The following is a 12,644-nucleotide window of genomic DNA, read 5'->3' on the forward strand; positions in this document are numbered from 1 at the left end:
GCAGCAGAGTCATAGCCTGGGTAAGTTACTTTAAACTCTCTCTGTTTAGTACCTTAACTGCAATTGAGCGAACAGCGTTGCACAGATTAAATACGATCTTCCACATGAAGCACTTAGCTCAGTAGCTAGTACCTAGAGGACCTAATAAACGACACCTGCCGTGGTAGGAACGGTGATGTTCAGAGCATTTCCATCGATGTGACATTTAGTCTCTCTCACTCGTGTCTTATTCAAGGTCTCTGGACCTATTTTTTCACTAGCAAGTTTTTCTTTAACTTTATTGTTGTGAATGTCTTCTAAATAGTCTTCTCTAATATTGATATGAAAACTAGTTTCGTTGCCTGCTATTATTTTATTGCCAATTGTTTTCCCTAGTGCATAATCAGTGTTTTTGTTTCCTGCACTGATAGGGTTATATGGGAAATTGTACTGTGTATCTCTCTCGATGTTTTCCTGTGCTCTTTTGTGTTCAGCCCTAGATAAAATGCAGAATGTTGTGTCAGGTGTGTCTGAAGTCTCATCTGACTAGCTCCATCATGTGTCTAGAATGAGTTTTACAGTTTCGAAAGTTGCTTGTTCTTCATGGTTATTATGGCCCAGAGTAAGAAAACAGATATGGTAGTACATGACTGAGTCCTCTGAAAAAGAGATACAGATCAGGAGAATTGGGGAAATAATCACTTTAAAGGTGAGGATTTTTTTAATTTTTAAAGTGTTTTTTTTGTTTTGTTTTGTTTTGTTTTTAGATTTTTTTCCCATCGTGCACATGTGCTCGCCTGAAAGAGACAGGGAAAGTGAGAAATCACCCCTCAGAGGCGATGGCCGTGCTACAGACCCTTTTCCTCCAGTCTCCTCTCTTGGGATTTTGGGTATGCGTGCATATGCATCCAGTGTGAATTTCAAGCTGCTAGATCTAGGGCTCAATCCATGGTCGATCATGTGGGAATCCAGCTCTTTAACCACCACTCTGCTGGTCCAAGGTGAGGATTTCAAAAAATATATAATTTGGCCAAAAGACTGGGATGACCACATGATTCATTACTGAAACTAGGCCTTGGGGGAAAAAAGAGGGGTGCAATTAGTAAATCCACTGACCCAGCATCCGTGGTGTATCTGGTAGGGTGCTGACCACAGAGCTGGAAGCCAGATGCTGACCGACATCCGAGTCCCCAGACCTGTTGGTCTGAAAACAAACCTGCATGTAGGTGCACCTGGGGGAAGAAGAAGAGGATTGCAGTGTGACCAAACCCAGCAGAGGGTGCCTCTCTCTCTCTCTCTCTCTCTCTTGTATGTGCATCGTAGGTCGTGTGCACGTCACTCTATCATGACTTATCAGGGGGAAAAATGACAAAAACAAACTTTGGGGAATAAATGCTCACTGGGATAAAGGCGTAAATGAGGATTCTCCCAGGATATAAGGGTATTCGGTCACCTCAGCCAGAACTGACGAGGTAAGGTGGGGACGAAGCTAGTCGGACTGGTAGGGATTTTTTATGAAAGTATAGGCTGCATGTGAATTAGCGAAGTAGTGAATTAGTGAACTGCGAATTAATAGGTTCTGTTTTGAGAACGCAAGCTGAGCTTCTGCCCTTAAAGCATCATGATTAAATTTTTTTTAAGAGAGATACTTTTGCTATAGAGCATGTGCATTCGCCAGAGGGACAGAAAGTGAGAAATCACTCCCGAGGGGAGATGGCCACGCCGCAATCCCTTCTCCTCCATTCTCCTCCTGGGATCTTGGGCATGCACACACGCACCCACTCTTGGTGTGAGTTTTAAGCGGCTGGGTCCAGGACTCCAGCCACAGTTGGCCATGTGGAAATCCAGCAACATCACCATTACACCACCTACTGTTTCCATCATGCCTAATTTTACTCTGCCTTAAGGAAATACGATAGAGATGACCCAGAGGAGCACAGTAACATGATCAAGAGATGTGCCTTCCAGGACCAGCAGATGGTGTGATGTTTATGTCGCTGGGCTCCCATGTAGTCGACTGCGGTTTGAGTCCCAGACCTGGCAGCTTAAAACTCACATTAGAAGCATGTGCGTGCATTCCCAGAATCCTGAGAAGAGACTGGAGGAGAAAGGGTTGTGGTGTGGCCATTCCCCCCAGGGGGTGATTTCTCACTTTCTGTCTCTCTGCTTCTCCAGTGAGCACATACACCCTATAGCAAAAATCTCTCAAAAAAGAGTGTGGCTCCTAGCATTTTGGCCATATGGCATCTTTGAGAATTGGATGAAAACTCTTAACTCTTCCTGAAGAAAAGTGTACACACAGATAGCCCCTGTGACCTGGCCTGCGACTTGCCTGGAGCCCTCAGTCTGAATCCCTGGCCAAGAACACAATGTATGGGTGAAGGGAAAAAGGAATCCATGTTTATTGATCATCGTTTTTTTTTTTTTTTCCTGCCAGAGAGTGTGTGCACATGCCAGAGAGTCAGGGAGAGGGAGAGAGAAAGCATTCCCCATTGGGGGTCTAGGGAATGATTATGCTTCTCCTTTATTTCTCCATCCTGTGGGGATTTGGGGCACACTCAATCAGCGTGTTACTCAACCGATTGGGGCTGGGATTTGAACTGCTGTTGGCCATGAGGGATCTGGCTCCCTTTACCAATAGGCCATGGGACTGTCCCATTGAGCCATCTTCACAAACATTTCATTTTATACTCATATCAATCTATTTTACAGGTAAGGAACTGGAATTCAGAGAAATTAAGATCTCTCAGCTAGTTAAGTGGAAAAAGTAAACTTCAAATTCAGGTCTATGTGTGGGACCAGCAGTTAGCGTAATGGCTATGTCGCTGGACTCACACATAGTTGACCGCAGTTCAAGTCCCGGATCTGGTGGCTTAAACTCACGCCGGGCACGTGTGCATGCATGCCCAAGATCCCGAGAAGAGAATGGAGGAGAAAGGATTGCAGAGTAGCCATCCCTCCTGGGGGGGGTGATATCTTGCTTTCTATCTCTCTGTCTCTCTCTGTCTGGTGAGCGCATGCATGTGCCCTATAGCAAAAACTTCTCCCCCCACCCCAAAAAAATTCAGGTTTATGTGTCACTGAACCTTATAATCTAAGCCATGCTTAGACATAAAAACTTACATATGTATATATCTATCACTTATATATTTTTGTAATCTAGAAAAGGATAATATACAATCATGAAAAATGAACTCAAGCACAAATTGTTATCAAAGTTTTACAACTAGAGGTGGGAGTACCTCTTGAAATTAGACAGACTATTAGGGCAAATAAAAGTAAATTTTTAAAAAATGAATTTCTAAAATATTTAAAATGATAATACAGTTAGTTGACAGATAGTCCCAAGGTTTCTATAAATCCAAGATTGATAGACTGTGAATGGATTTCTTTTTTCTCACATAGGGTGAATGCGCTTGCCAGGGAGAGAGACAGAGAGAGGGAAAGTGAGAAAGTACTCCCTGGGAGAAGACCACGCTGCAATCTCCTCTCTTCTGTTCTCCTCTTGGGATTTTTGGCATGCACACACACACACACAGAGCATGATTTTCAAGTTGCCGCGTCTTAGACTAGAACCACATTGGCCATGTGGGAGTCCAGTGGTTTAATCACCACACCAACTGTTGGCCCTGTGAATAAATTTTTAAAAAGACTTTTAGGAGACCAGCAGTTGGTATAATGGCTGTGTCGTTGTACTCTGATGTAGTCGACTGCGATTCGTGTCCCGGACCCGGTGGCTTAAACTCATGCCGGGCACGTGTGCGTGTGTGCCCAAGATCCCAAAAGGAGAATGGAGGAGAAGGGACTGTGACATGGCCATCCCTCCAGGGTGTGATTTCTCACTTTCTGTCTCTCTGTCTCTGTCTTTCCGGTGAGTACATGCGCCCTATAGCAAAAACCTCTCCAATAAATAAATAAATAAATAAATAAATAAATAAATAAAAAGATTTTAGGGTTTCATTGAATCTCTGGGTTAAATTGCCTTGAAGCAAACACAGTTATCTTGAAGCCACATCTGTCTGATGTGGTCAATCAGAGTTGACCACGGATGGGATAATGGCTTAGGCAATGTGACATTTCCAACCAAAGTGTTGTTTCTTGTGTTACTAATGAGCTTGTTACCCTTTTGGTAACTTCTGCTTATTGGTTCCTAAAATACCTGATAGTATTTTGAAGCTGACATGCCCTTATGAGATTTAGAGTCCAGCTTCCCTGAGAATATCATGAATCGTGTCTGGACATACTGAAGTGATGCTTAATGCATAGGGATGCTCAACATAGGCCATGCTATCTCATTCCTGGTTTGCACTTAGAACTGCTGCTTGACGAATTCCTGACCTCGACTGTGGTTCCGAATATGGTCCTTCTTTGTGCAAGGCTACGTCATTCCAATTGTGGCTTTCCTGTGATTATTTCTTGTTTTTTCATTATTGTGTCTCCTCCCTTCTCAGACCATAACAGACCATAAGTACTCACAGTTGTTATCGCCAGTGTCTGGCTGTGTTGTCTCAGGGCAGACATCTGATCACACGTGTCACCTAGCAATGTGAGTGACTACGATAGGAATTGAGATGATAAGTCATTTTTTTTTCTTCAATTTGCTACATGGCCTGTGCATTTGCCAGAGAGAGGGAGAGAGGGAAAGTTAGAAAGCGCCCCCTCGGGGATGGCCATGCCACAATCACATCTCCATTCTCCTCTTGGGATTTTGTGCCCTCACGCACTCAAGGAGGTGTGTTCTTCAAGTTGCCGGGTCCAGGACTCAAAACAGGCAGTCACCCATGTGGGATCCAGCCATCTTAACCACTATGCCCCTGGGCTGCCCATCTATATAATTTTCTTTTCAATAATTGCATCATCTCAGTAAGACAACACATGTTCATGAGCAATTACTCCCAGACTCTCCCACCCAACCCTTGGCAAACCACGACTCTACTTTCAATTTCTATAGATTTCCTCGTTCTCAACTTTCATATCAATAGAATGATACAAGCTGTGGTTTATTCGGCCTGTCTTCTTTCACTTAATATAATGTTTCCAGAGTTCTTCCAAGTTGTTTCATGAACGAGTACTTCATTCCTTTTCATGGCTGAATGATATTTCACGGTATGGGCACAAGGGGGTGATTTCTTGCTTTCTGTCTCTCTGTCTCTCTCTGTCTTTCTGGCGAGCACACGAGCCCTGTAGCAGAAACCTCTCCAAAAAAAAAAAAAATGTTCTTCTGAGAGCCTACTGTGGAAACAGTGCATAGGACTGATCCCGTGTCCTAGGAAGTAAGGGAGTCAGGTACCACCCAGTACAATCCTGGTCACAGGGGCTTGAGAAACATGCAGTGTGTGCATGTATGTGTATGTGCCACAGTCCCCACCGAACGGAGAAATGGAGAAGGGAGTGAAGTGTGACCTGCCCTGTTGGGTTGCTTTCCCTCTTCCTCTCTCTTATCTCTTTGGTGAGTGCATGTGCTCTCTGGCAATTAAAAAGAGAAGAAAAAAAAGAACCACTGCTTCAGGGTCAGAGTTTGGGCTTCGTTGTCAGGCAAAGATATGGATTTGATGCAGAGCAGCAGAGTCATAGCCTGGGTAAGTTACTTTAAACTCTCTCTGTTTAGTACCTTAACTGCAATTGAGCGAACAGCGTTGCACAGATTAAATACGATCTTCCACATGAAGCACTTAGCTCAGTAGCTAGTACCTAGAGGACCTAATAAACGACACCTGCCGTGGTAGGAACGGTGATGTTCAGAGCATTTCCATCGATGTGACATTTAGTCTCTCTCACTCGTGTCTTATTCAAGGTCTCTGGACCTATTTTTTCACTAGCAAGTTTTTCTTTAACTTTATTGTTGTGAATGTCTTCTAAATAGTCTTCTCTAATATTGATATGAAAACTAGTTTCGTTGCCTGCTATTATTTTATTGCCAATTGTTTTCCCTAGTGCATAATCAGTGTTTTTGTTTCCTGCACTGATAGGGTTATATGGGAAATTGTACTGTGTATCTCTCTCGATGTTTTCCTGTGCTCTTTTGTGTTCAGCCCTAGATAAAATGCAGAATGTTGTGTCAGGTGTGTCTGAAGTCTCATCTGACTAGCTCCATCATGTGTCTAGAATGAGTTTTACAGTTTCGAAAGTTGCTTGTTCTTCATGGTTATTATGGCCCAGAGTAAGAAAACAGATATGGTAGTACATGACTGAGTCCTCTGAAAAAGAGATACAGATCAGGAGAATTGGGGAAATAATCACTTTAAAGGTGAGGATTTTTTTAATTTTTAAAGTGTTTTTTTTGTTTTGTTTTGTTTTGTTTTTAGATTTTTTTCCCATCGTGCACATGTGCTCGCCTGAAAGAGACAGGGAAAGTGAGAAATCACCCCTCAGAGGCGATGGCCGTGCTACAGACCCTTTTCCTCCAGTCTCCTCTCTTGGGATTTTGGGTATGCGTGCATATGCATCCAGTGTGAATTTCAAGCTGCTAGATCTAGGGCTCAATCCATGGTCGATCATGTGGGAATCCAGCTCTTTAACCACCACTCTGCTGGTCCAAGGTGAGGATTTCAAAAAATATATAATTTGGCCAAAAGACTGGGATGACCACATGATTCATTACTGAAACTAGGCCTTGGGGGAAAAAAGAGGGGTGCAATTAGTAAATCCACTGACCCAGCATCCGTGGTGTATCTGGTAGGGTGCTGACCACAGAGCTGGAAGCCAGATGCTGACCGACATCCGAGTCCCCAGACCTGTTGGTCTGAAAACAAACCTGCATGTAGGTGCACCTGGGGGAAGAAGAAGAGGATTGCAGTGTGACCAAACCCAGCAGAGGGTGCCTCTCTCTCTCTCTCTCTCTCTCTTGTATGTGCATCGTAGGTCGTGTGCACGTCACTCTATCATGACTTATCAGGGGGAAAAATGACAAAAACAAACTTTGGGGAATAAATGCTCACTGGGATAAAGGCGTAAATGAGGATTCTCCCAGGATATAAGGGTATTCGGTCACCTCAGCCAGAACTGACGAGGTAAGGTGGGGACGAAGCTAGTCGGACTGGTAGGGATTTTTTATGAAAGTATAGGCTGCATGTGAATTAGCGAAGTAGTGAATTAGTGAACTGCGAATTAATAGGTTCTGTTTTGAGAACGCAAGCTGAGCTTCTGCCCTTAAAGCATCATGATTAAATTTTTTTTAAGAGAGATACTTTTGCTATAGAGCATGTGCATTCGCCAGAGGGACAGAAAGTGAGAAATCACTCCCGAGGGGAGATGGCCACGCCGCAATCCCTTCTCCTCCATTCTCCTCCTGGGATCTTGGGCATGCACACACGCACCCACTCTTGGTGTGAGTTTTAAGCGGCTGGGTCCAGGACTCCAGCCACAGTTGGCCATGTGGAAATCCAGCAACATCACCATTACACCACCTACTGTTTCCATCATGCCTAATTTTACTCTGCCTTAAGGAAATACGATAGAGATGACCCAGAGGAGCACAGTAACATGATCAAGAGATGTGCCTTCCAGGACCAGCAGATGGTGTGATGTTTATGTCGCTGGGCTCCCATGTAGTCGACTGCGGTTTGAGTCCCAGACCTGGCAGCTTAAAACTCACATTAGAAGCATGTGCGTGCATTCCCAGAATCCTGAGAAGAGACTGGAGGAGAAAGGGTTGTGGTGTGGCCATTCCCCCCAGGGGGTGATTTCTCACTTTCTGTCTCTCTGCTTCTCCAGTGAGCACATACACCCTATAGCAAAAATCTCTCAAAAAAGAGTGTGGCTCCTAGCATTTTGGCCATATGGCATCTTTGAGAATTGGATGAAAACTCTTAACTCTTCCTGAAGAAAAGTGTACACACAGATAGCCCCTGTGACCTGGCCTGCGACTTGCCTGGAGCCCTCAGTCTGAATCCCTGGCCAAGAACACAATGTATGGGTGAAGGGAAAAAGGAATCCATGTTTATTGATCATCGTTTTTTTTTTTTTTTCCTGCCAGAGAGTGTGTGCACATGCCAGAGAGTCAGGGAGAGGGAGAGAGAAAGCATTCCCCATTGGGGGTCTAGGGAATGATTATGCTTCTCCTTTATTTCTCCATCCTGTGGGGATTTGGGGCACACTCAATCAGCGTGTTACTCAACCGATTGGGGCTGGGATTTGAACTGCTGTTGGCCATGAGGGATCTGGCTCCCTTTACCAATAGGCCATGGGACTGTCCCATTGAGCCATCTTCACAAACATTTCATTTTATACTCATATCAATCTATTTTACAGGTAAGGAACTGGAATTCAGAGAAATTAAGATCTCTCAGCTAGTTAAGTGGAAAAAGTAAACTTCAAATTCAGGTCTATGTGTGGGACCAGCAGTTAGCGTAATGGCTATGTCGCTGGACTCACACATAGTTGACCGCAGTTCAAGTCCCGGATCTGGTGGCTTAAACTCACGCCGGGCACGTGTGCATGCATGCCCAAGATCCCGAGAAGAGAATGGAGGAGAAAGGATTGCAGAGTAGCCATCCCTCCTGGGGGGGGTGATATCTTGCTTTCTATCTCTCTGTCTCTCTCTGTCTGGTGAGCGCATGCATGTGCCCTATAGCAAAAACTTCTCCCCCCACCCCAAAAAAATTCAGGTTTATGTGTCACTGAACCTTATAATCTAAGCCATGCTTAGACATAAAAACTTACATATGTATATATCTATCACTTATATATTTTTGTAATCTAGAAAAGGATAATATACAATCATGAAAAATGAACTCAAGCACAAATTGTTATCAAAGTTTTACAACTAGAGGTGGGAGTACCTCTTGAAATTAGACAGACTATTAGGGCAAATAAAAGTAAATTTTTAAAAAATGAATTTCTAAAATATTTAAAATGATAATACAGTTAGTTGACAGATAGTCCCAAGGTTTCTATAAATCCAAGATTGATAGACTGTGAATGGATTTCTTTTTTCTCACATAGGGTGAATGCGCTTGCCAGGGAGAGAGACAGAGAGAGGGAAAGTGAGAAAGTACTCCCTGGGAGAAGACCACGCTGCAATCTCCTCTCTTCTGTTCTCCTCTTGGGATTTTTGGCATGCACACACACACACACAGAGCATGATTTTCAAGTTGCCGCGTCTTAGACTAGAACCACATTGGCCATGTGGGAGTCCAGTGGTTTAATCACCACACCAACTGTTGGCCCTGTGAATAAATTTTTAAAAAGACTTTTAGGAGACCAGCAGTTGGTATAATGGCTGTGTCGTTGTACTCTGATGTAGTCGACTGCGATTCGTGTCCCGGACCCGGTGGCTTAAACTCATGCCGGGCACGTGTGCGTGTGTGCCCAAGATCCCAAAAGGAGAATGGAGGAGAAGGGACTGTGACATGGCCATCCCTCAGGGTGTGATTTCTCACTTTCTGTCTCTCTGTCTCTTTCTTTCCGGTGAGTACATGCGCCCTATAGCAAAAACCTCTCCAATAAATAAATAAATAAATAAATAAAAAGATTTTAGGGTTTCATTGAATCTCTGGGTTAAATTGCCTTGAAGCAAACACAGTTATCTTGAAGCCACATCTGTCTGATGTGGTCAATCAGAGTTGACCACGGATGGGATAATGGCTTAGGCAATGTGACATTTCCAACCAAAGTGTTGTTTCTTGTGTTACTAATGAGCTTGTTACCCTTTTGGTAACTTCTGCTTATTGGTTCCTAAAATACCTGATAGTATTTTGAAGCTGACATGCCCTTATGAGATTTAGAGTCCAGCTTCCCTGAGAATATCATGAATCGTGTCTGGACATACTGAAGTGATGCTTAATGCATAGGGATGCTCAACATAGGCCATGCTATCTCATTCCTGGTTTGCACTTAGAACTGCTGCTTGACGAATTCCTGACCTCGACTGTGGTTCCGAATATGGTCCTTCTTTGTGCAAGGCTACGTCATTCCAATTGTGGCTTTCCTGTGATTATTTCTTGTTTTTTCATTATTGTGTCTCCTCCCTTCTCAGACCATAACAGACCATAAGTACTCACAGTTGTTATCGCCAGTGTCTGGCTGTGTTGTCTCAGGGCAGACATCTGATCACACGTGTCACCTAGCAATGTGAGTGACTACGATAGGAATTGAGATGATAAGTCATTTTTTTTTCTTCAATTTGCTACATGGCCTGTGCATTTGCCAGAGAGAGGGAGAGAGGGAAAGTTAGAAAGCGCCCCCTCGGGGATGGCCATGCCACAATCACATCTCCATTCTCCTCTTGGGATTTTGTGCCCTCACGCACTCAAGGAGGTGTGTTCTTCAAGTTGCCGGGTCCAGGACTCAAAACAGGCAGTCACCCATGTGGGATCCAGCCATCTTAACCACTATGCCCCTGGGCTGCCCATCTATATAATTTTCTTTTCAATAATTGCATCATCTCAGTAAGACAACACATGTTCATGAGCAATTACTCCCAGACTCTCCCACCCAACCCTTGGCAAACCACGACTCTACTTTCAATTTCTATAGATTTCCTCGTTCTCAACTTTCATATCAATAGAATGATACAAGCTGTGGTTTATTCGGCCTGTCTTCTTTCACTTAATATAATGTTTCCAGAGTTCTTCCAAGTTGTTTCATGAACGAGTACTTCATTCCTTTTCATGGCTGAATGATATTTCACGGTATGGGCACAACCCATTTTGTTTTACCCCTTTTACATTCGCTAAGATTTTTTTTTTTTTTTGAGAGGTTTTTGCTATAGGGCATGTGCGCTCGCCAGAAAGACAGAGAGAGACAGAGAGACAGAAAGCGAGAAATCATCCCCCAGTGGGGATGGCCATGCCACAATCCCTTCGCGTCCCGGACCCGGTGGCTTAAAACTCATGCCGGGCGCGTGTGCGTACGTGCCCAAGATCCCGAGAGGAGAATGGAGGAGAAGGGATTGCGGAGTGACCATCTCCCCTGGGGGGTGATTTCTCGCTTTCTGTCTCTATGTCTCTCTCTGTCTGTCTGGCGAGCGCACGCGCCCTATAGGGAAAATCTCTCAAAAAAAATCCTTCTCCTCCATTCTTCTTTGGAATTTTGGGCACATAGGCATACACCCAGTGTGAGTTTTAAGTTGCCAGGTCCCGGACTCGAACCTCAGTCAGTATGTGAGACTCCAGCAGCTAACCATTATGCCAACTGCTGCTCCCACTTCTGATGGTTTTCAACAGACACCTGTTGCCTGAGGTAGGATCGTGCTTACCTCTCACTTCTCTGCCCAGTCCTCTGCTCACTGCATGCCCAATTTCTCCACCACCAAAAGGTAAGGAAAGAAAAACAGATGAGGAGGACAGGACAGGACAGGAAAAAGAGAAGGAGAAGGAAAGCGAAAAGGAAAAGGAAAAGGCCTTCTTTTCCAAGAAATTCAGGTACAAAGAGAGGTAGGGAAATGATATTTTTGGCTTTCCTCACAATCCAGACGGAGGAAAGATAAAGGATTTCCTCTGGGCTGCTGCCAGGATTTGGTTCTTTTATGTTGATAAAATATTTCCTCCTTCTTAAAAAAATCATAAAAAAAAAAAAAAAAAAAAAAAAAGAAAAAAAGAAAAAAAGTTCTGGGAAAATCATGCTACTATAGCTTGGAAGTTAAATCTATTTTAACTTTCGCAAAAATAATAAATAAATAAATAAATAAAGCAAAAAGTGGGAGGCCTGTTCTCGTTCTCCGAGGGCTTTCTCCCTCGCAGCTGAGGTCCCGCTCCGGGAGCGCGCGGGTCTGAGCGTTCCCGGCGGCGGGCGGCGGGCGGGAACTACAGGATCCAGAGGGCTTTGGAATCTCCGAGCTGATGGGCTGCTCGGCTTTCCCTGAGGCGTGACGCTGCGAAAGCAAGCCCGGATTGGCCAGGCCGGAGCTGAATTCTCCATTTATGGACAGACTGCCTGGCCCAGCCGAGGCTCAGCCTGAGGAGTCCGGGCTAAGTGCTGGAAGAAAGAACGGCGGGGCAGCCGCGCTGGGAGGACGCGCCGAGTGCGGGCTCTCCTCGGCGGGCGGCGTGCAGGATTGGCGGACCCCTGCCCTTCGCAGCATGCGCCGCGCCTGCTAGCTCTCCCGGGGCTCGCCCTCACCTAGCGCCGCCGGTCCCGCCTGGATGGAGTCCCCCCTGGGTTCCCATTGGCTCCTGTGAGTGCTTGGGTGTCGGGAGCCTGTTTTTGGCGAGGGGAACCAACTTTTGAAGTTCGCCCAGGAGACTGCGTTCCAGCCCCAGCTCCCCGGCAGCCGGACCAGGCGGAGGCGCGACCGCGGCGCGAGTCACCATGGTGAGTTGGCCGCGCCGCGTCCCCGGACGCCTGACCCTGCGGTGGGGCAGCCAGCCCCGGCGCGGGGCACCCACCTTGGGCGCGCTGCCCAGACCAGGGGTGGAGAGGTGGACGCCGGAGTCGGCACGTCGCGATCTCTGATTTCCTGCCGCTTGCCGTCCACCGGGACAGGGGGAGAGGGAGAGGGATCGCGGGGCCAAGGAAAACTTTCTTTCAAGTCGCTTTCTGCCTCGCGAAACTTTTCGTGGCCGGGTTGCTATGGCTGCCAAGCTGTCGGAAGCCAGAGTGTGGGCACATCTGTTTTCAGAGGCTCGGCCGTCGGAGGGGATCCTTTTCTTCCCGCTGGGAAGGTGGGGACAGCTCCCTGAGCCCCCAGGATCCTGGCAGTCCAGGCTGCCGGCCGGCGGCGCCCC

The 12,644-nt window shown here is 45.8% G+C and overlaps 1 protein-coding gene across 2 annotated transcripts in view; it reads left to right on the forward strand.

Annotated features, from left to right (window-relative positions):
• The first annotated feature begins 11,877 nt into the window (after positions 1 to 11,877).
• Positions 11,878 to 12,644, forward strand: part of MYO1E (myosin IE) — a 301,820-nt gene continuing 301,053 nt past the window's right edge. The window contains exon 1 of one of the 2 annotated variants that reach the window (XM_027765947.1): positions 11,878 to 12,231. In XM_027765947.1, coding sequence (XP_027621748.1) covers positions 12,229 to 12,231 — 3 coding nt within the window. In that variant the 5' untranslated portion in view covers positions 11,878 to 12,228. The remainder of the gene's footprint in view (positions 12,232 to 12,644) is intronic. The other variant, XM_006141773.3, reaches the window with a different exon arrangement.

This window comes from Tupaia chinensis, unplaced genomic scaffold (assembly GCF_000334495.1).
Source record: "Tupaia chinensis unplaced genomic scaffold, TupChi_1.0 Scaffold000063_1, whole genome shotgun sequence".
Taxonomy (NCBI): Eukaryota; Metazoa; Chordata; class Mammalia; order Scandentia; family Tupaiidae; genus Tupaia; species Tupaia belangeri.